Below are 22,373 nucleotides of genomic sequence, written 5' to 3'. Positions count from 1 at the left end.
TCAAGAGCGCAGTAGGGTGCATCTAGGCTGCACCCTACTCAGGCCGCCTGAACTAGACCATATGATGTGATACATGCATACTGCTCGGCCAGTAAGTGTATGGGGTGCCGGTCCCTAGAGCAGATGCTAAACTGTATCTTGTTCAATTATCGCGTAGATGTGTCGTTCCCACAAGACTTCATCACTTCTCAACACGATCTTTGACGAAATATCCAGTTCCCGTGCTTTCCAATACAATCGCCTGGAGGATACAACAAACTCAGAGGATCTTGTTGAGTCTTTCCAGCCAAACCTGCATTATATACTATTCGGTGTCCGTGCACGGTAAGTGGGGCGGCGCGGATCAACGTCCGTGCGGCGTCAGCTGCCTGCTAAGCCTGTCAGCCAGTGCGGATCTGAGTGGAAAGGAAGTACCGACCGACCGACCAACAACCAATACTGTGACTGACATTCCACGAAGGTAGCAGTTACAGCCTTCAATTGACTGCTTCGGTCTATCTGTTATAGTATGTTGAATTCAGCTTCAATCAACGAAGAACAGTATCCTCGGAAGGTTTGTCAACCGATTGATCCCAAACTTAAGCTTCAGTATCTCAAGAGGAATCGCAGCGGGCGTCAAGAGCATGTACTATGTGTCATCTGCGAAAGGTGAAGTGCGATGCTCTGAGCGTCTACCCCTGTACCAAATGCAAAGTTGCAACGCTACGATGCGTATTACGATCCTCATATCGTCGGCAGAACACCATGTAAGCCATGCCCTGACTTGGCTCTCGAGAATGGTTATTAGACAATAACACAGTAGCAGTACAACACGGGCTGATAAAACCCGGCCTCAAGAAAAATCCATTCCAGAAGATCCGGCTGCGGCAGAGCGTGTTCCAAGTCCGACAGAGGCCTGCGATAGCGCATTCATGCAGAGTCACCTGCCCCCTGTCAGGCAGAGCGGCCCTTCATTCGACGCTCATGGGACGACTGCCAATTATGGGACCGCCTTCTCTTCTATGGATGCGGCGACCGGTGAGAACGTAGATCGAGCCATCAGTCACATCGAAAATCAAACGTCCGGCACTTCTGCTCAGGCGCAGAGCGGTGATGGAATGAGTGTTATACATGTTGACGAAAAGGCTGCCTTGCCACATGTTCTCGGGAGCATATCATTGCTTGAAAACCAGAATGGAATCCACATAGTACCGAATTCCCATCTTCCCCTCCGCACAGCGGATGCGTCCAATGGCAGCTTAGGTGCCCCCGAATGGTATTCTAAAGCGCTATCTCAGCTTGGAAAATCGACACGCATCTTCCTATCAGACCAGGCCATCTTGGTGCTGCCACGTGTTCCTGTCATGGAGGCCCTTTTGGGCCTCTTCTTCGAGCATGTGCACCCTCATTTCCCTGTGGTCGAAAAGGATACGCTGCTTGAAGGATACGCTACGCGCAACTACTCCCTATTGGTTCTTAATTGTATGTTCGCATTGGCTTCGCACTTTGCCAGTGAGAGCCTTGTCATGGCTGCCGGGGTGGGAACATGCGGTAGCAAGGTGGAGCTGGTAGACCATTTTGCAGAAAAGGCGCGACTCTTGGCCGACTTTGAGCTGGAACGTGATCGCGAGGCTCAGGTTGCAGGTTTCCTGTTACTGACGCAAATGTGGCAGACCTGGACAATGGAGCGAAACCCCAGATACTGGATGAGTAGGGCTGCGAACGTAGGCATGGCAATGGGACTCTTTAGAAGGTTAGTCGCAAACCCTGCACTTCGCTTCATTTATGTATTCTGCATCTTGAAATTGGTAATTGAGACTGACAGACATTGTTCGTTACAGGGTTAGGACGATGCAAATATCCAGAGAGGAGATGTTAAAGCGGAACCGTCTTGCCTTGCTTCTTTTGGTGAGTCAGACGAGTCAAGGCTGCAATTTGAGACAACTGGGCTTTAATTTGGAGCGTATCCACGCTCGCTGACCACACTCTCTAGACATGCGACGCATTCATCGCCACGGGAGTTGGAGCTCCAATGACCATTGCGGAAGAAGACATCGAGCAAGAGTTACACGCTGAACAACAATATTTCGAGGGCTGTGTCACTTTAGCAAAGTCGTCGTACTCAAGTTATGATCGATTCACCGAGCTCAACTTTATGACGACCTCGGCCTCCATTGGGTTGATCCGTATGTCCTAATTTTCGAAAATTGCCTTGAAACGACATGTGCTTACCGAACCAGTCCGAGCAATCTTGAAGGCGTTTTATTCTGCTCGACCCGAACATGCCCAACGCACGACTTTGGACAGTATCGAGCGCAAGTTGCAATTTTTCGACACTATGATCGCACAAGTCCCTCCCCAAGACTCTCAAGTCCTGTTTGGGGAAGGTCCACGTGACCGTATCCTTGCACCGTTGCTCAGAATGCAGTTTCTATGCACTTGTGTGATCCACTACCGCGGGGCCTGTGTAGGTTGTGGCGACGATGACATGCAACTACGCTACGAAAATTGTCTTTTGACAACCGTTGTTGAGATGTGTCAAGTGGCAAGCTACCTAAATTCAGGTGGATTTGTACCCTTCTGCCCAGGCTGGATGTAAGTCACGATTCCCTTCGATTGTGAAATCGTAGCTGCTCGTATCTGACTTTTGTATAGAACCACTGCTCTCTTTCATGCATCAGCTGTGCTCTTAGAATTTTTTGCTGGTCGCAGGCATAGTGCGATGCCTGCTGTAGCAATCGACTTCCATGTCCTTTTGAGACAGTTGATTGGAAACCTAGAGACATTAAAGTGCAGATGGAATTTCGCTGCATGGATGTGCAGGACCGTGAGCGCTGCCTATGAGCTGACCAGAAGGAAAGTCGACGAAGGCCGAAAAGGAAAACAGCAGCAAACAGCAAAGGTTTACAGTGATATTGTGACAACAGAAAATATGGAAGCATTTCCAGCGTGGCATATCCCATTCAACGACGATTCTACAATTGGGTTTGACTGGAACGCAATTCTGTTTAATATGAACGAACTAGGATAGACTAGGTCAAACAAAAGGGAAATATTAGAAGTAATAATCTTTCTGTTATCTGCTGTAACATCTTTACTTTTGGCGTTGAGGTTTTTCACAATCGCATAAGCCCTGTTTCAGAAAGACGAAGGTGCTACTAATCTAAGACGCTTGTTTTTGTCTTGTCTTACCTTGCTAACAGACAATTATCTTGATTTAGTTTGCTTAGGGAAGCTTTTAACGGCGCAAGCTATTTCTACGTATTGGCTTGCCTTAACAAGACAGTTTAATGCTGTTGTCTAATATCTCAGTTCTAAAGATCAATCCTCAATCAGAGCAGCAGCGTTTATGCAATTGACCTTTGGCTACATTACAGCACTAGGTCGAGTTTTGGTAGTAAGGAATGGTATGCATATTATAATCTTCCTGCACGTGTCTTTGCGAATGCAGTTAGATTTAGTGCACAGGAACAGGAAGAAACTCTAGAGTGGATCAAGATAGATTGAACAGTGGGGACACAATTCTAAGATAAAATGTGTAAGAACAGCGAATTACTGTGTTAAACCCTGTAATTACAACTATATCTCTGTGGCAAACGCCACACAAGGATGCTTGAAGGATAGAGTTTAGAACCCAATTTTAACAGCAGAAGTATGACGCCTGTGCGCAGGTGGGCGACAAGAACTGCTATCATACACACAATAAGCAACTGTCTAAGGAGCTGAAGTAAATCATGCCTGAGGAGCGGTAGTACATGATCAAAGAAGGCTAATGCTATTTGGCACGAGACTGAAACTGTCTCGAAGCTCAGATGATTTCGTTAGCATGTAAAGCATGCTCAACTAATGTTGCCTTCACCGTGCGCCGCGTTACTGCCCAGGTGTACTGTAGCAAATCTTGCGACATGACTATTTGGGTCGCAAGCGAATGTGATTGTCGAATGAGATAGCGACTATGAGACGGAAGCTTGTTCGAAACAAGTAAGGTAGTTCTCTGACCGCTGGCAACCTTGAATGGTAGCATCGATGCAAGCACCGACCTGGTTTTCATGAAGATCCGACAGCCGACAACCGACAACCGACAACCGAACACCGAACACCGCGAGTTGGGGACCGCGACCCGAGAACCGGAAGCCGCGAACCGACAGCCACATGTGTGCGCGGACGTGTTGTGAGTTTGTGCCGTAGGCTCTGGCGGGACTTGTTCGGAATCTTTGTGACCTAACACAGCCGGAGACGAGCTAAATCGGTCACTTTGCGTCACGTTCCACCACAAAGAACAGACGCCGATTTGTTTTTCACTAGATAGCCACATCAGTAGCTTATTTATGCTGGCATCCTTGGACCTACCTACTAGCTAGCAGTGAGCTAACCGCTGATGAGACGGTTGTGAACGGACCTCTTGTTTCTCAGGTTCTCTTTGATGAACATCACACCTACAAAGTTCCCACGACTTCTTCGCCTCTTGCATAGCATCCAAAAACATCTTCCTTGCTTTTTTACTTTCTACGCGAACTCTTGAGCATGAGCTACTTTCATACCTCTGGTCTCGCGCTTTTCAAGGCTGCAGCGTTGCTCAACGCTCTTTCCGTTCCTGGCCATGTGAAGTTCGGCTTCACGCATTTCCTCCCGACAATAGAGGCTCTCTCCCTTGATCCGCGTACAAGAGTAGGTGCACAAAGCGCTATTGCGGGATGGGATTATATGAACGTAGGTTTCATCACTGCAGGTATGCAAGCTTCCGAAACGACACTCCATCACTGCATTACTAAATTTCAAGCAGCGCTTCTCAACTGGCAGTGGAGTCAAAGCTCTGGGCCACAGACTTTTCTCGAGAAGGGGACAATTTGGACATTCTTAGCTTCTGGACTTGCAATTGGATTCCGGTTTTGGCAGATAGGTCACTTTAAACCGCTTATTGCCCTTTGGATTGCCCCTGTCTGCAGTGCTGTAGGATGGGCTATAATCAGCGTCGGAAAACATTAACAATTCTCCAGATAGTGGTAACTATCACAATGCCTTGTAATTCAGCCTGTCAAGTCCGATTTGCGTGATTCTCTCTTCCGAAGACTACATACCATGAATCGAACTCACATGTGACTCCTTGCGGGATTGTTTCGGGACCATATGCTGGCAATAGTGTATATAGTTTCCCCGAGTTTTGCGCAGAAACCACCCCGGCAGTTGTTGGGATTGTGCTCGGTGTCGAGATCGAGTCAACAACTACTATGATAGTAGGTTATAAGATCCCTCGGCGGTCAATGCATCTGAAACGGCCGCTTACCTCTTCTTGTGGTCGATCACTTTGACAGCACTGATCTTCGAGACATAGCTTGCATGCTTTGGTGAAGTTGTGTTGGCGACAGCGCATCCAGCCTGGCTGACATATTTCACCGAGAGACTCACCACGCTCGATGTGCCCCCGTGTATCAATACCTTCGCACTTGAAACTTCTCCATTGCGACGGGCGCCTCCGCAGACGGAATGACAGCGACTGGATGGGACATTGCAGCAGCAGAAAAGGGGCATGCCCTGAAGCTGAAGCGTGTCAGGACAGCCTGTTTAGCTGTGTTGCCATACCTAGTTTATGCAGCTTGCTGACCGATGTGGCGAGCTACAAAGGCGCTAAGCCTTGCCCGGATGCCTTTGCACATCCATGAAAAGCACTAGCGCCAGCACGGCCCTAGCTGAGAGATGTGTGTAGGGCCTTGTCCGACCCTGCCCAGCTCGAGGGATTCAACGGTATGCTTTTCGGTGTCTTTTCGGTGCTCCCACAAGGTATGGAAATTTTTCTGCCCATTTCAAGACCTTGTGGGATATCTCTGGCAAGCAGTGGCAGCAAGGTTCTTTCTGAGGTAAGTACGCTGGGGTCTTCATCTCCACACGCACTTTAAGAAAAGGGCAAGAGAGTACGGCCATTGCCTCCATGTCTACACTGGTTCACCACAGCTTCATCTACGTGCCGTTGGGATACAAGACGACTTCCGTAAGTCCCCTGTTTTGCAAATGAAGAAGCGGCTGACTGAATGAATGCAGGTCTGCTGGCCAACCTCGATGAAGTCCACGGCGGCTCCCCCTGGGGCGCTGAGACCTCCCCCGCCGGCGATGATTCGCACCAGCCCATACCATTGGAGCTCAAAATTGCGATAGAGCAGGGCAAAACCTTCTACTCTGCTGTCGCCGAGACGCATTGATGAAATTCTCGGGCGCGGCCGATGGCGATAAAATGATCTAATACCTGGAGCGTCTTATGTCTTCGTAATGAAAGGGTTCAGGCTTTGACATTGACGTCGGAGCTTCGATACTCAAGTCGTTCATGGAGCGCCAGGTAATAGCCCTGTCAATTCCAAACACAGGTCTTCACCACTGAGTCTCTTGTTCAGTTACAGATGTGAGGGTAGACAGCCGTGCACCGAGTCACCCCTGAATCATATTGCACGTCAGCGCTATCAAGAGGCAAGCACAGTGCAGCAAGAAAAAAATCTTCAAATCTCGCACCGACAATCTTAAGGTCTATGTGATCTAACGACATGGGCTAGCAAGTAGCCTGGGTGCCTATGAACCCGAAAAAAGCTCCCTGAAGTGCAGCCAACAAGGGATCACATCTTCTAAGACTCGTTGTCTTCCGCAGAGACGTAATCCAATGCAGGCCTGAAGTCGGCTAGAAAACGCCACATTCCTGTGGTCCTCCAACCGTTCGCTTTCCAGTCGTTGACACTGGCCGGGAAGAAGTCCAGCACATCGAGCAAAGAGCGATCGTGTGCAATGATCGTCAAGACGTCGTTGTTGGCATCGAACTCAATCAGTTTCTCAATGGTGATTTCCGTCTCGGCGTAATTTTGCAAGAGACTTGGATCATTCTTTGGCTTGTAAAACGGCTGTGAAGCAGACTTTAGTGGATGAATCGACTGAAAGAGAGAGCCCGGACAAAACGTTTCAGGGACAAATGGCGGGTTCGTGAGTGGCGATGGGGAGAGCTCGGCGGGGATGGGCAGGTACTGGGTTGGTCGGAACTCGCCACAATGATGGCAGGCATCACCACCCATGAAAACGAATGTCTTTGGAGTGGTGCGCGCGAGAGCGCAAATGTGTCCTACAGTGTGCTGTGGGGCACGCGTTAGCTTGCGCTGTGCAGCAAAAACCAAGTCTCGCGGGGGTCGCAAATTCTAATTGCGGTAGCCACTTACTCCTGGTGCATTGAGAAGGTAGAAGCTACCATCTCCGAAGTAGTCCAGAGCATCAAAGCGCCCCAGCTTCACGGTCGCTTTCGCAGTGAAGTCGAGCTCTCGAAGAGGCCGATCCCTGCTAACAGATTAGATCTAAAATATTGTCTAAAGAATTGACTGACTTGTAATCCGTCTCCAAGATGGGACTATCCTTATTTACAGGATATCCAGGAGTAAGAGCGGCAGAGAAGCCTGGTCCAACGACCAGCTCGGTGCTGGGGGCGAAGCGAGAGGTGTCGCCTACGTGATCGAAATGCCAATGGCTGTCGTGCGTAGTGGTTAGGAAAGTCAAACATAAGAGGCTTAGGCTGTCATACCTCCAAATGACTGCGTTTATCTTCTCTTTGCTTATTCCTCCCTCTTCAAGGACGTCAATCACGTCATTGTCTCCTTCAATCGTGACGCCCGCAACCTCGAACAGCTTCAGCAGGGCTGGCGAGAAGTTCTGCCAGTCCTTCCTAATTCCAAGGTCGAATATTACTTTCTGGCCTGACTCATGTTCTACAAGGATCGGGTAGGCAGGTGAGCCCTCAAGGATCTCGTGCCCTGGAATAGCAGGTTCGAGGAATGCGGCTGCGGGTACGGAAGCTCTCGAACCAGTGTCAATCACTCTGACAGTGACACTGATCACCGATTCAGGTATGTTGAGGCTTGGGGGGTCGATAGCATCGTTTGCCATTTCGAAACAGAACTTGGTTACTCAAATATTGGAGAAGGCTTGCTCTTGTTCGGATTTGAGACTACGCTGCTCCTTGCATGCTTTTATAATTTTTGAGCTCGGTAGGTTGTGCTGGACGAAACTCCGCGATGCTTCATAGTCTATAGATACTCGTCCGGCCATGTTGGTCCGACAGAGATACATAAGCAGTATTCTGATGGACCTTTTGCACGACTGGTCGTCTGACGTTTGGAAAGGGCCGATGGCGCAGCGGGATTCCACACGAGTTCCCGTCCTAGCGCTACTCCACTCCGCTACATTGCATCCCCGAAGTGCTGTGTAGCATATCCCGACAATTACACGTGTGCTTGGTAAGCGTTAAAAGGTAAATCGAGCGGGACAGATTAGTAAAGTATATTTGTCAGTTGCAACGTTCACCGTACATCTCTCGGGGTTAAGAGCCGTTTGACTTTGCAACATAGATTGTGCGTCTTGGATATCTTAGCCATCTCCGGTGCTATCTCCTCGGGTGACACCGACATTACGTCTGGAAAAGAGGATTGAAAGGAGTGGATTACCTGTCTGCGACGTCAGCTTGAGCGCAAAAGTCCAACATCTGAAGATCGTGCGGCAGTGTCGAGAATACCATCACAACGCTGTCTGAACGTGTAAGTTCGGCCTATCTCCAAAAGACCTCAGTGAGCACCCATCCTTTCAGAGATCACTCACAGGACTTTTACATTATCGCTTGGATACTGTTGTTACAACGGTGGATCGAAGAGGACCTTCGCTCACTACACGATGAAATGGCCCAGCCCACAGTTATACTCAAGTTCGAGCTCGATAGTGGACGCAGCTTATGATGGATCCGGTACCGAGGACGACCCCTACATCGTTGACTGGTTACTACCCGACCAACAGAATCCTGCAACGTTCACAGCGATTCGCAAATGGAGTCTGACCTCACTCACCTCGATATCTGCCCTTGCAGTCGCATTTTGCTCTTCTGCTTATAGCGGAGGTAGTAGAGGCATTATGTCTGAATTCGGATCATCACAGGAAGCCGTTGTTCTCGGGCTCTCCATGTTTGTCCTAGGACTAGCTGTTGGACCTTTGGCCTGGGGACCTGTGAGTGGTAGGCTTATGTAAAAAAGTTGCCGTTGAAGGTTTCTGACAAGCCTCCAGAGCTCTACGGTCGACAATATGTGTTCGTATCATCCTATGCTATGCTTACTGTTTTTAACATCGCCGTTGCGGTAGCTCCGAACACAGTCAGCCTTATTACTTTCCGCTTCCTTGCTGGGGCTTTTGGCTCCTCGTACCAAACAAACGCTGGAGGCGTGATTTCAGATATGTTCGATGCCAGCGAACGAGGACTTGCCCTCTCGCTGTTTGCCGCAGCTCCATTTTTAGGTCCCGTTCTTGGTCCAATAGGTGCGTACCGAAATCTAGGTCATCGCGCTGCATTCTGTTCACTGTCTAACAACTCCAAATGGGAGCAGTTAGCGGCTTCATAAACCAAAACCTAGGATGGCGCTGGGTCCAGGGTGTTATGGCAGCGTTCAATGGTGCTGTCTGGATCTCAGGCACCTTGCTCATCCCAGAGACGTACGCACCGACTTTACTGCAACGCAGGGCTGCCAGTCTTTCGAGACTTACGGGCTTGCGTTACGTGAGCAGATTTGAGATCACGAACGGGAGGATTGAGGCCAAGCAAGCTTTCAAGAAAGCTTTGTGTCGACCGTGGGTTTTGCTGTTCCAAGAGCCGATTGTGCTTCTGCTTTCCATCTACGTTGCTGTAAGTTGCCAATACATTATATGGAATCCCACGCAACAGTTTGCTGAGGCAGGACGCAGATCCTATACGGTATACTCTACATGTTATTTCCTGCGTTCCCAATCGTCTATCAGGAAGCACGCGGTTGGTCAGACAGCACTGGTGGCCTGGCTTTCATAGGTCTCGCTGTGGGAATGGTGATATCAGTCGGTTATTCCATCCTAGAGAACCGACGTTACAACGGGCTTCTGAGATTGGCCTCTGAAAGTCGAGTTGAGCCAGAGACACGGTTGCCCGCTGGCATTGTGGGTGCAGTCGCCATTCCGATTGGACTCTTTTGGTTCGCTTGGACAAACAGTGCAAGTGAGCACTGGCTCATCAGCATCGCTGCGAGTATCCCGCTAGGGTTCGGCGTTGTGCTTGTCATTCTGGCTGTGGTGAACTACCTCATCGACTCATACACAGCCTTCGCCGCATCAGTGCTTGCCGCGAATGCTGTTTTACGCTCTATCTTTGGGGCGGCGTTCCCTCTATTCACCGCCAAGATGTACGACAGTCTCGGCGTGCACTGGGCATCATCAATACCTGCTTTTTTGGCGCTGGCGTGTCTTCCATTCATGGTCATTTTCTACATATATGGCTCCACTATCCGTGCCCGAGGCAGATTTGCATCTGAAGCTGCGAAACTATCACAAGGGCAACTACAGAGGGACAGATCATCTTTGGGGAGCGAAGAAGCTCGACAAGCCTGAGGAATCGTGGCCATGATCAAGCTAGGTTTTAGGCGTGCCTTTCACCTAGCCCCTGATATTGGCTCGACCAGAAAATAGTCAGGCGAACCTTCAAGCATCCAAAATAACCAAAGAATGTTCTTGTTAACAGTATTAAAGCAATTCTTCTAAGTAGAAAGCTTAAAAATATCTTAACGTAACTAGACTATTTTTTATTCTACAGCTGTGTTTATTTCATGTTATATATTGATGAGTAAATCAAGAAATCTTGCTCCTAGTGTGGTAAATCTAATACATGTATAATTTAATTCTACTATAGTACCTTACTAGCTAACTCTTATAGATATAGTAAAGAAAATAGCTTCTTTAACTTTAATCAAACATATAGAACCAAATATTATATGGCTATAAAAAGAAAGAGTATTCAAGAGTACTATAGTCTTAAAAGGTATAAGGTTCTATTCCACTCGCCACACTATCTTACCCGAATGCAATCAAGCTAAGGAGACGGCACGGTCTTAGGCCTCCCACGTGTCAGTGGCACAAACCGGAGCTCACCTCTTTCCACACTTCAAGTACTTTCAATTGCTCTCCTGCTCTCTTCTTCGCGCCCGCCCACACGTCCGCATCCGACATCCTGGTGGCTAGAAACTCCCTCCTCTTTGCAAGACCCTCACCAAGCGCTGAGACTGGGCAGGTTTTGGGAGGTACTTGACGAGCTGTGCCGGGCTTACTCGGCAGTCTGTGGTATACATTTAAGGCCGGTAAGTATATGCCACAGCTGTGGACTTGTAGAGATATGACTTCCGGAATGAGTAGCGATCGACCACTATCACCTTTTCAAGTTATCCAGCAAGCCGTCGAGCCCTTCAACGAGCCAGCACGTGAAGGCACAATCGAATCTTAGAAGACGCCGGAGCACTCCATCGTACAAGTGTTCGCATTCGCTAGTGCGGACAAGGTTCACTGCATTAGACAGGGTAGCATTGTTGCAATACTGACAGATCGGTCGGAAAGTACGAGCCTTTGTGCATGAGACATGCGATTACTTGATTGCACCTCCGATGAGCATCCTTGCTCCTTTCAAACCGTGCCCCACTTATCGCATCAACATACAGTCGCCAATCCCCAGCCGTGCTCCCATACTCTAGCTGCGACCACAAGTCCAGTTCCAACAACCATCAGAGCAGCGTTCCAGCAGATCGGCGCGACATAGCTTCCGCCCATCTTCAGTAAAGCTCCCGAAATTGGGCCCCCAACAAGAGTCGCGACTCCCATTCCTGTAAAGGCCATACCTAGCCTGGTGCCAATATTCGCGATGTCGTGGCAGTATGCTGCGATTGTGGTAGAGAACAGAGACTGGAAAGAAGCAGCGGACAACCCATACACCACAATGTACGCATAATATGCGGGGATGGACTTTACAGCTAGCCAACACCACAAGATGACTACGTTGGCTACCAGACAGAGCGCGAATGTATTCAGCACTCCAATGCAACGATCTGCGACGTAGCCGGGGATCACACGAGCCGGAAGACCGACACCGTTCAGAATGATCACGAGATTGAGAGATGCCGTGTAACTCATGCCGAGCTCGTCTCTAGCAAAGGAAGCCACCTGCTCGTACTGTCAGCCCACTTCATATGCCCAGGAGACGACAGGGTTTCTTGCATAGTAGAAGACAAAGTAGACCGGAGGCATCAGCATGCATAAGCCAAGGGAATGCAAGATGTACGGCACATCTCTGAGCGCAGTTTTGTCGATAAGCGGTGCCCTGGGCCGCGGTGCCAACCTCGGTCTCATGAGAGCTATTACAATCGCCAGGCTGAGCAGGTTCATGAAGCCAAGCACCCTGACCGTCCAGGCAAAGCCAACTTTGTCTATCAGCTGTTGTACCACGACCGGATAGATGAGGCCGCCTGCGGATGTTCCGGTCGTCACGAGGCCTAGTGCCAACCCCCTCTTTTTCGCAAAGTACGTACTAACAAGCCCCATGACCGGCACGAAGAAGATGCCACCTCCCAAGCCGGTGCAAATGCCCTGCGTGAGAAGCAATTGCCAGTACGTTTTTGCGACGCTCATCGTGAAGATGCCAAGAAGCTGGAGAGAGATGCCGAGCAGGATGGTTGTGCGAAACAAGCCAGCGTCAAGCGCGTATCCTGAGAATGTGCCCACAGCAAACATCAGGCACGCCTGCGTACTACCAATCCATGAGATGGCTGACGGCGACTCCGGCAGAACGCTTGTGTAGTAGGCTTGAAAAGCTCCGAAGGCGTTCACGAATCCCCAGGTGTTAAGGATGGCAAGCCAGGCGCAGAAGACTTGCATCCACGCCCTCACACCGGCATCGGGAGCTGCTTCAATATTCATTTTTGAGGCTGTCGCTGACGGAAACGTAGGCGAGTGGTATTTGAGATCGAGACCCGACGCTGCGCCGTGCTGTTCGGTGAAGTGTGATTATTAAAAGTGAAAAAAATTCTGTTTCTTGCGGCCCCAATACGTGCCAGAGAGCAATTGTAGTAAGATCCAGTGTGAGACACCAGGGACGAGGTGACATAAAAAAGTTCATGGGTCGGCAGAGTCAACTCATAGCAATGAGTCATTAGCTCAATTCACCCCAGCACGAAAGCTAGTGCAACTTGAGGCTTAAGCTAAAAGGCACAGCTTGGCCGTGACGTCACTATGCGAAACTAGAAATTCCGCAGATAAGCCGCGGATCACCGCAGGATTAGGACTCATCGGGTCAGCACACACACAAGCGGCTGTACGACCAAGCCCAACTTGGATCAGCTACGTCCGCGGTTCGGATTCGTGTTCAGGGTTCGCCCTCGCATTATTTGCGGATCTCATTCCACCAACACTGGGGCGCACTTTCCCTTCCAAACAATCGCGTCAAGCTGGTCCGCATGCGATGGTCGCGCTAGATGATCAGTACCGTGCGGCAGTCAGACCCGCGACTACAGCGCATTTCTAACGAGGATGCCGATGACAATATGCAGCATGTCAATGTGCAGCATGTTTACGTGCCAGGTAACTATGCCATGCAGCCGGTGTGGAGCGGGTTTAGTCCTGTTTTGCCCGCGTTGGGAGCAATACTACATATGCAAGAACGATTCAGTGTAGGTAGTCTTATCGGACCTGACAAGGGACATGGGGGGCTGTTCTTCGTTATTAGAGCTAATTGACTTACCTGCGATTGACCTGCTACTGCAACAGCCTAAACTTCGAAACTTGGCATACTCCGTAAGTGTGATCTCTTTCATGAGGCCCAGGTTGGACTGCATTCAGAGCCGTATGTACACGCTTCATGCCTTGGACCTGTGCTTGCTGAATTTCCCATTCTACTTTGTCTTCCGCCATGCAAGACATAATTTTCATCCATTATCACTGATTTCGTACCTAGGTGGCTTCCTTCTATGGAGAGAAGCTGGATGTGGACTAAATACATACTGTTCCCATCAATCTCGTAATCCCTGTTCTTAGATCGGTAGAACGGCGCCGAAAAGCTAGTTGAAGAGAACGTGAGCTTACCTGAAGGATCAAGACCGATGATCGCATAGCAGCTCTGTGCGATGCACTAGACGAAGTCTATGCGCTGGAACCCCGTGTGCTGGCGCACTACGAACGACATGCAAGGCTCAATGCCATGAGAACAGCTTCGAAGCTAGACACAGGAAGAGCGCAGCCAGCACAGTCTCCCCCCAGACCGCGAACGCCCTCTTGCACGAAATGTTCGTCGCCATGTGCGGCCATCTCTCAGCACTTTCAGTTGATGATATGATTGGCATACGGCAGCTGGAAGACCGGAATCGCGCTGAATGCAGTTCGGTGCCATCGAGATGCCAATGGGACCCCTGATCATCGTTAGAACTGGACCGGTGGTCATATTCGGACAGGATTCATCCAGAGAGTCAATCGCAACGGCCGTTGAGTGCCGGACCACACCTGATACTTCACACCGGCTGTATTGCCGTGCGAGAGGCTTGGGTTCAGCCCTGAAGCGTTGAGGCCCGGTAGGCACGAGCCCAGCATACCCGCGCCCGCTTCTACCGGTACCACTGTGTTGGCGAGATCGAAGCTAAGCAGGCACGGTATGACTCTTCCGACACGCAGCCGGCCACGATGCGGTTGTCCGGCACAAGAGCGTCGGTCGTAGTCAGCACAGTGCCGTATCAGCATCCTAGCTTCGCTCCACCTGTGCGTGTCAGCGACTCCACCAGCCATTGGACGTAGACAAGGGCCCTATCACTGTAAACCACCAAAGAAAATGACCGCCAGATAGGACGGTACACCAAACCAGCATACCGCTTGGAAATTGAGTATCAAACAAGGGCTCTTGGACAGTGTCCCTCCATACTGTGTTGAAAGAATCATGAACTCAAATAACAACAGAGACAGCGAAGCCACGCTTGCACCAAACTAAAGGACCTCACCGCAGGCGATGATGACGATGGTCAGGTTCTTGGAGATAGCATATACCGGTACAGATAGAGATTGAAGGGACTTGGTGCTGGTGTACACCATGCCAGCGAAGAAGAAAGAAACGGGAAGCCCTGGCTTTCTGTTAAAATGCAAGTTTCTCATACATGGTGGATATACATCTCTTGGCCTTGCTGCCTCTCAAGACTTTAAGTTCCAGGACGATCCTGAAATGACGTACTTATTAACGACCGTTATGCGAATTGAGGAGATACAATAGGCCAGAACGGCAGCACTAGGTTTCTCTTTAAACCGAGACAGAATGCCGCCGCTCACCGACGTTGGATGATGGGAAGTGGATTTAAGGAGCGAGCGCTCTTGCTTATCAGATCCTTTGTCAGCAAAGCCTTCGTTCCTCTTATTGGACATTGCTAGTTTGCTGTAGGCTGAATAAAGTGCGGCCTTTAGCTATGCCAGATACTAGAGCTTGAGGGTCGTTTTGATATCACGAAGGCTGCGTTGTAAGAAGCGGGTGTTCGATAATTGACCACTGGGACTGTAGATTGAAGACAGCAGACACGAGACGGTCCCACGAAATGAGCGAGATTGAAAAGTTGGAATACTTGATCGCGGACAAAGAGCTTGCTGAGAATCGCTTGTTTCCTAAGTGGTTTATACTGTATGCGACGTGTTCTGATAGTCCCAAGCGATCGCGAAAGAAGCAGAGGAAACATTCACAAAACGTGTGGTATTGCCGTACATGTTGTTAAAGCGATCTGGCCAGGAACTCTAATGCACTTCATCGTTGTTATTCAGCATGACATTTATCTGTGTTAAGATGTCAAATGGAACAGAGATATATTTGACAGGGGAGGGAGCGCATCATTGGCGCCAAGGTATGCGGGGCTTATCTAATTGCAGTTCGCGGGTGTCGGACCCTGCGGCCCCCGACGGGGTCTGCGGCGCCCGCTGGCTGGAACTACGGGGTCAAGTCCTGAATCGCCCTTTCGACTTCACCACGATTTCTACCTCTCCCCTTACGATTGCTTACCTAGGTATCGATCACCCAATCAGCGCATATTCTGTGCTGCCTCGATCCTTCGTTCATTCATTCGTGGACCACGACTACATAGCATGCAGGCGAACACAAGCGTGTTCTTCAAGATTCGCACCTCGCGTCGATTTTAGTTGAATGTGCTATTATCATCAACGACAATGCGGGTCTCATGCATGAGGACAACAACTACCTACAGGAACGTTTACGTGACAGGGCAAGGCTGACCATGTTTCGAGCCCGCCCAATACTGGTTGACGAGCAAGCCTCCGGTAGCATGTTCCTCTCTATCGCCACTCAGAGACGATGGTCGTACTTCTCACCCACGACGATTTGGACACTTTCTTCTGGAACCGACCGCTGGTATACCACGATGATGAACCATCTTAGGGTGGATCTCAACATTTACACTGGAGAGCTGCTAGTTAACGATCTCCCTTCCTCTCGTCTGCCTTTAGAGTATGTTTGTCACTCTGACTACAAGAGACTCTTCAACGATTCTCTACTTTTGGTGATGCCGAGTACAAGTCCGGGGATGACATTTTGCACGGCCCAACCTTTCCATGGGTATACGGCTCATTTTGGGAGACAGGCACAAGACTTGTTCATTCGTTTGGAGAATGGTATGACATCATTTGACCTCGTCCCTCAGAGAATCTTTGCTGGAGTACTGCCGGACTCCTTCGTTGACGGATACATACATTGGTACGATAAGAACACCAAAGTCATCAGTTTCTGTCTCCCGAACGATCCGTTTCCAATAAATTCGGAAGAATGGCGCCTTGAACAAGGTGCTCGGTCATGGATGTTACATCGAAACAACAAAGTATTTCTTCTATCGCCTCTAGGCGAATTGGGCCAACGCATTGCAGCAGTCATGGCCCACCTTGAGACGTCATTGAATGTACATATTCTTTATGACGAAGAGAAGAAGCGACTGGAGATTTTACTACCGAGGCTACACCTGCAATTTTACCAAGAGGAAGGAGACACGGCCCTCTGGTCACGACAATATGGTAATATGCGAGTCGATGAGAACCAGACAATCGGAATGCTTGTGGGCTTCAGGAGCAAGCTCGTACTCCGCAATGACCAAAATCCACCAATGAGGATGCTCATCATTCCCGAGGGCGAACTCAAGTACAAAAAGCAGATTGTCGATTCAATCCATGACCACATTGTTGTGTCTGTACTTCCCGGTACAAGTCGACGTGTTCAGCCTTACCAGATGGACGAGCTCCTTGGCCGCTTAGTCGCAAACACGAAGCTTGAGAGCAAGCTCTATCTCGCACATCTGCATGCTCTTACTTCTTTCTATCTCCCCGATCCATTCCTTGGACAGCGAGGCGCCGATATGGCCCTGGAGATCCTCCGTTCCGCACCGATTCACGCGCCTACGAGCTTGAGTCTTGCTGCTCGCCACACATTGAATCTCATCGCTGCACTGGCCCCAAGTCGTCACTACTGTCCGGACGGCTATAGATCGATTCAGCACGTGGCTTGGTCTCCGGAATTGAATCTTACGGCCCAAGATGATAGATTCTTTGACACCGTCCAAAATGTTTTGCAGCGGTTCTCTGAAGTCGAATTCCTCTTCGCATCCCCAACAACAGCTCCATCAGATGTCCCAACGCACACAACTATGCAACTCGTTCAGCGGGCCATATCTCGTGACTACAACCAAAATATCCGCACCAATGATGGAATCTATCACCCGAGGGGTACGGAAAACTCCACTCGAGCAGCGCGCGCGGCTGAGATAGCCATCCGAGCTTTCCATCATCGTGAATGTCTCGTGCAGCCCGTGGTTGGAGGATTAGCATAGTATTTATACAAGCTTATTGCATCTGGTTCCTTCAACAATCGCGGAAGCACTCCCCAGAAACGGGAGTTAGAATACGATTCACAGTGGCTCCGAAAGCCAAGCAATTTTGTCTCAACCCACTGGTGTCAATTGCACTGTGCATTCCAAGAGAATCAACAATGGCTTAACAAGATAGAGCTGATGGTATGGCTCTCAACAATAGCATACTCCAACGAGCAAGATGACCAGATCACCCAAGCACTTCTCATGATGGCACTATCTCCAGCTGTGGCAGCTGCTACACTGCCCTCGAGCGAGTCTCATGATCTCTCTAAGGGCTACGATTTGCGACCTGAAACGATAGAGGCAGCGGCATCTCTCCACATGATAAGATCTAAGCAAGGTCCAGAAGGAAAGTCACGGGCGCGAACCGCCAAGGGCGATGGAAAGATCGCGGATCGAATGAAGCGTGAGCTTGGGAAAGACAAGAAGCAAGCGATACATATTTTCAGAGATGGACTCGCGAGACAGTGGCCCTGTCAGACTCCGAAAAAGCCAAGCGATTACCACATGGAGTCATACATTGATGTCGCGCAAGCGTTGAAGTCAGTGACCCCGGCTTGGAGAACGTGGTGGGCCAACAGAGGGTTCAAGCAGTATCTCGAAGCGTTTGTTGCTACGCTCAAAACGATTCCGGTAGAGTCTGGTATTACTGGAAGCCGATGTTTGTTCCCTGCAACAGAAACCACTGAGCGGATACGAGTCATTTCTCCGGTGATGAATATTTTTCGTCACGATGCTCCCAATATCAGTCTCGGTCCTCGTTTGGCTTTTGGGAGTCTTATTGAGAAGTCTCCTTCAGATTCCAGGGATAATGAGAGACTAGCGCAGGTGATCAATTTTCTAGATTCCAAAGACAGGCTTCAATATGAGCGCCGGTATCTAGATGGATTACGCAACAGTCTCTTAAGTTTAGAGACATCTGACACCAAGAGCTTGACCAGAGTCGATGAACGACGAGCTGTCTTTGAACAGCATCTCACTCAATGTGAAGAACATTATGAGCACAGCTACAGCGCCATTTACAGGGCGATGCAGCCAGTCTCTTGGTCGGAGTCAGATGCAGAGAGCGCCAACGCGAAAGTGCACTCTATTCTCCTTGGAGCTGGCATTATACCGACAGTCTCTCCGCTGTTTCTTCTAAAGCAACTAAGGAGGTCAAACTGGGTAAAACTGCCCAGTCCATGGAAAGACGCTGTCGTACAATATGGTCTCGCCGTCGCAGCTTTGCAAAAAGCCAGGCGAATGATCCGGTGCCAGGAAGATTCCATGGATCTACTCCGTGAGCTTGAGAATGTTGGGCACGAGGCCTGGAGGCCCCGAGATTACCCAGAGTGGCTGCTCATGGAATGCGAGAGCGACATCACGATCCGGCAAGCTCAACAGCATATCGCCAAGTTTATGATTCATCCGCCAGACGGAGACAATGCAGTAATGCAGTTGAACATGGGGGAGGGTAAATCTTCCGTGATAGTACCCATCGTCGCTTCTGTGCTCGGTGATGGTCAAAAGCTGGTGCGAATTATTGTGGCCAAGCCCCAGGCTAAGCAAATGCACCAAATGTTGATCAACAAGCTATCTGGACTTCTTGATCGCCCGATTTACGAGATACCTTTCTCTAGAGACATTCAAGTCAATGAAAAAGGGGCTGCAGCTATCCACCATCTGCTGATTGATTGTAAGAGCAAAGGAGGTGTCTGGCTCGCTCAGCCAGAGCACCTGCTCTCCCTCCAGCTTAAAGAGCTAGAATTGACGCTAAGCAGCTGCTTGGCTGTTGCAGAGTCCCTAGGAGATACTCGAGAATTTCTCGACAACTTCTCAAGGGATGTAGTCGATGAGAGCGATGAAAATTTCAGTGTCAAATTTGAGCTCGTGTATACCCTCGGGGAACAAAGATCGATTTAGCAAAGCCCAGACCGGTGGAATGTGGCACAGGAAGTTCTGACTCTGATGTACCAGTACAGTGCTGAAGTCAAGTTTGAGTTTCCCCATTCGCTTGAGATCGATGACCGACATCAAGGGAGATTGCCTAGAGTTCGAATACTGCGTCGCGATGCCGAGAGGATGATTCTCAAGCGTATTGCGGACCATATTTGCGAGACTGGTTTGACCAGACTTCCCATCTCACGCCAACCTCCTCGAATCAGACAAGGGGTTCATAGGTACATCACGCAGTGGGAGTTGACCGCCACGGAAGCTGGAAATGTCGAGCATAGCCAGTTCTGGGACAAGACGATCGCTAGTCAGATCCTTCTTCTGCGTGGTCTTCTTGCTGGTGGCATCCTTGGTTTTGCGCTTTCTCGGAAGAGATGGAGAGTGGACTACGGTCTAGATGAGACCAGAGAAAAAAGAACCAAGCTTGCTGTCCCGTATCGAGCTAAAGATAGCCCGACCCCGCGATCTGAGTTTAGCCATCCAGATGTCGTAATCGTGCTGACATGCCTGAGCTACTACTACGGTGGACTGAAAGACGAAGCTTTATTTGACTCATTTGAAGCTCTCATGCGATCGGACAACGCGGAACTTGAGTATCAGGCCTGGGTACGTACGGCTCCAACACTTCCAGGGCCGTACAAGCATCTTCAAGGAGTCAACTTAAAGGATCATCTCCAGTGTACAGCGATGATTTTCCCTCATTTACGTTATTCCAAAGCTGCTATTGACTACTACTTATGCCGAATGGTATTTCCCAGAGAGTGTAAGGAGTTCCCACACAAGCTTTCGGCCTCAGGCTGGGATCTTGCAAAACGGAAGACGCATCCTACAACTGGATTTAGTGGCACCAATGACTCCAGGTATACGCTACCTCTGGATATCAGGCAACTGGACATCCCCGAGCAGAGCCATACCAATGCTCTGGTTTTGAAAAACTTGTTACGCCCAGAGAACGGCGTCATTTTGATGTCAGAGGATGTGACGGCACAAGGCTTTGGCACTCAGTCTCTCTTGAATGTCCTTACGAAAATGGACTCAAGACCGCGAGTACTTCTGGATGTTGGTGCCCAGGTCATCGACTCCACAAATATAGACCTCGCCCGGAGATGGTTAGATCTTTATCAGTCTGATGAGCAAACAAGAGGAGTTATCTTCCTCAACGACCAAGATGAAATCATGGCGCTAGATAAGAGCGGTGAGATCCAGGAACTTTCAGGCTCCCCTTTCGTGGATCAAATGGCTCAATGTCTCGTCTACCTCGATGAAGCACACACCAGAGGAATAGACCTGAAACTGCCAGCAGACTATCAGGCCGCTGTCACTCTAGGAGCCAACGTGACGAAGGACAGGCTGGTGCAAGCATGTATGAGGATGCGTAAACTTGGAAAAGGACAAAGTGTGATGTTCTTTGTTCCAAAAGACATAGAGGAAGAGATACGACTAGTTTGTCATCAGGAATTTATGGAACCTGCAAGGATCACTGTCTCAGATGTTCTGTCCTGGGCAATCACAGAGACGTGCAAGGATCAGCGTCGAGCGATACCAATCTGGTTGAATCAAGGACTCCGTTTCACCATGCAACAACCACTTTGGGGGCATCTGAATCACCACGAGCAAGGCAAGCCCAGATCTCTGCGCGCCAAGGAATTTGTGGAAGATGATGCTCCAACTCTAGAAATGCGATACAACCCAGGTAGAGCGCAGTTCGATCTCTCATCAAGGCTCGGTTATATCAATCAGCATTATGCGCTCGAGTTTCGGAATCGATGCGAACAATTTGGTCTCACAGACACGCACCGTGCCTCATTTGATGAAGAGCAAGAGCGAGAGTTAGCGCCCGAAGCTGAGCAAGAACGTCAAATCAAGAAACTGCCCAGGGTTGAGCCAGCAGAGCATCAAATCCATCCGGGTTTGGAACAGTTCATTGTCCAGGGTACATGGCCGACGGATCCATTTCGGCCAGCTTTCAAGATCCTCGAAACTACATCCGCGGCGCAAAGTTTTGACGTGTCCGAGTTCCCCAATACCATCCTGGTCACGCGGGACCTTGCTGTTACTGTGGACACATCGTTTGGTCCAGGAATGTACTCAGATCTATTCCAAAGACCCGTCCAGTGGATTCTGAGGAACCGGGAAGATCCTGATGTACTCATCATCGTCAGTCCTTATGAGGTCCAAAAGCTTCTAACAGCTATAGAGAAGTCTGTGTACGTTGATCTCCGTCTTTACTCCGCAAAAGTCAACTTGGGATATGACTCACTCGACCGCTTGGATCTCTACAGCGTATCGCGAAGCAAAATTCATCGGAGCGTTCCACGAGCGACTGTGAGTCTCTTGTGCCAGTTTGCCGGTCAGCTCTACCTTTCGTCCTTTGATGATTACGTAGAGCTCTGCAAGTCGCTAGGTCTCGCTTGGAAAACAGCCAGCGACGATGTCGTGCTTGGCCCAGATGGCTTCATCATCTCTCGCCAAAAGCCCGAAAGTGAACCTTATTGTCCGAGATTTTCGAAAAGTCCTGTACACTTCCTGAAAGTGTGTGTTACCAGATTACGTCAGAACAGTGAGCACATCGAGATGACACACATGGGCAAGATCTTGCAAGGAGTTAGGCTACTTGAGAATGATTTTGAGGTATAGCTGAGTGTTAGCGGGCAGACTATAAACATACATCGCAGCGCGGGAACAATAGCTTCAAAGCCATGGTTTTTTAAAGTATGCAAACCCTCTATA

At 49.6% G+C, this 22,373-nt stretch overlaps 5 protein-coding genes across 5 annotated transcripts; 3 read left to right on the top strand and 2 right to left on the bottom strand.

The window, feature by feature from the left end:
- Window positions 1-425: 425 nt before the first annotated feature.
- C7974DRAFT_429248 (uncharacterized protein) lies at window positions 426-3,044 on the top strand. Its single transcript, XM_046144631.1, has 7 exons — window positions 426-553; window positions 610-746; window positions 800-1,732; window positions 1,821-1,887; window positions 1,973-2,165; window positions 2,220-2,574; window positions 2,635-3,044. The coding sequence occupies exons 1-7, from the start codon at window positions 509-511 to the stop codon at window positions 3,008-3,010; spliced, it is 2,106 nt and encodes a 701-aa protein (XP_045990830.1). The 5' UTR covers window positions 426-508; the 3' UTR covers window positions 3,011-3,044.
- Window positions 3,045-6,472: 3,428 nt separating this feature from the next.
- Window positions 6,473-7,930, bottom strand: C7974DRAFT_85252 (beta-lactamase-like protein). The gene is made up of 4 exons (XM_046147383.1): window positions 7,523-7,930; window positions 7,328-7,468; window positions 7,167-7,281; window positions 6,473-7,082 (listed from the first exon to the last, which is right to left on the bottom strand). Exons 1-4 carry the CDS (start codon window positions 7,882-7,884, stop codon window positions 6,588-6,590), a joined length of 1,113 nt encoding a protein of 370 aa, XP_045990829.1. The 5' UTR covers window positions 7,885-7,930; the 3' UTR covers window positions 6,473-6,587.
- A 734-nt stretch (window positions 7,931-8,664) lies between these two features.
- On the top strand, window positions 8,665-10,392 carry C7974DRAFT_445637 (major facilitator superfamily domain-containing protein; the record flags this gene model as incomplete). The annotated part of the gene is made up of 4 exons (XM_046145557.1): window positions 8,665-8,998; window positions 9,049-9,297; window positions 9,366-9,661; window positions 9,721-10,392. The coding sequence occupies 4 exons, from the start codon at window positions 8,665-8,667 to the stop codon at window positions 10,390-10,392; spliced, it is 1,551 nt and encodes a 516-aa protein (XP_045990828.1).
- A 933-nt stretch (window positions 10,393-11,325) lies between these two features.
- On the bottom strand, window positions 11,326-12,922 carry C7974DRAFT_406333 (major facilitator superfamily domain-containing protein). The gene is made up of 2 exons (XM_046143133.1): window positions 12,043-12,922; window positions 11,326-11,988 (listed from the first exon to the last, which is right to left on the bottom strand). Exons 1-2 carry the CDS (start codon window positions 12,739-12,741, stop codon window positions 11,479-11,481), a joined length of 1,209 nt encoding a protein of 402 aa, XP_045990827.1. The 5' UTR covers window positions 12,742-12,922; the 3' UTR covers window positions 11,326-11,478.
- Window positions 12,923-15,607: 2,685 nt separating this feature from the next.
- On the top strand, window positions 15,608-22,354 carry C7974DRAFT_445634 (uncharacterized protein; the record flags this gene model as incomplete). The annotated part of the gene is made up of 8 exons (XM_046145556.1): window positions 15,608-15,686; window positions 15,931-17,651; window positions 17,754-19,582; window positions 19,673-20,249; window positions 20,322-21,800; window positions 21,841-21,968; window positions 22,190-22,274; window positions 22,319-22,354. The coding sequence occupies 8 exons, from the start codon at window positions 15,608-15,610 to the stop codon at window positions 22,352-22,354; spliced, it is 5,934 nt and encodes a 1,977-aa protein (XP_045990826.1).
- Window positions 22,355-22,373: the final 19 nt, after the last annotated feature.

Source organism: Boeremia exigua, assembly GCF_020726555.1.
Source record: "Boeremia exigua strain MPI-SDFR-AT-0100 chromosome Unknown C7974scaffold_16, whole genome shotgun sequence".
NCBI lineage: Eukaryota > Fungi > Ascomycota > Dothideomycetes > Pleosporales > Didymellaceae > Boeremia > Boeremia exigua.
This window is presented reverse-complemented; position numbering and strand designations above follow the sequence as displayed.

Coding starts and splice junctions, on each gene's coding strand:
- C7974DRAFT_429248 (XM_046144631.1), top strand. CDS start 509: ATGTTGAATTCAGCTTCAATCAACGAAGAACAGTATCCTCGGAAG. Junction 1,733..1,820: donor GCAATGGGACTCTTTAGAAG/GTTAGTCGCAAA, acceptor TGTTCGTTACAG/GGTTAGGACGATGCAAATAT. Junction 2,166..2,219: donor GGCCTCCATTGGGTTGATCC/GTATGTCCTAAT, acceptor TTACCGAACCAG/TCCGAGCAATCTTGAAGGCG.
- C7974DRAFT_85252 (XM_046147383.1), bottom strand. CDS start 7,884: ATGGCAAACGATGCTATCGACCCCCCAAGCCTCAACATACCTGAATCG. Junction 7,282..7,327: donor ATCTTGGAGACGGATTACAA/GTCAGTCAATTC, acceptor ATCTGTTAGCAG/GGATCGGCCTCTTCGAGAGC. Junction 7,083..7,166: donor ACCTTCTCAATGCACCAGGA/GTAAGTGGCTAC, acceptor CGTGCCCCACAG/CACACTGTAGGACACATTTG.
- C7974DRAFT_406333 (XM_046143133.1), bottom strand. CDS start 12,741: ATGAATATTGAAGCAGCTCCCGATGCCGGTGTGAGGGCGTGGATGCAA. Junction 11,989..12,042: donor TCTACTTTGTCTTCTACTAT/GCAAGAAACCCT, acceptor CAGTACGAGCAG/GTGGCTTCCTTTGCTAGAGA.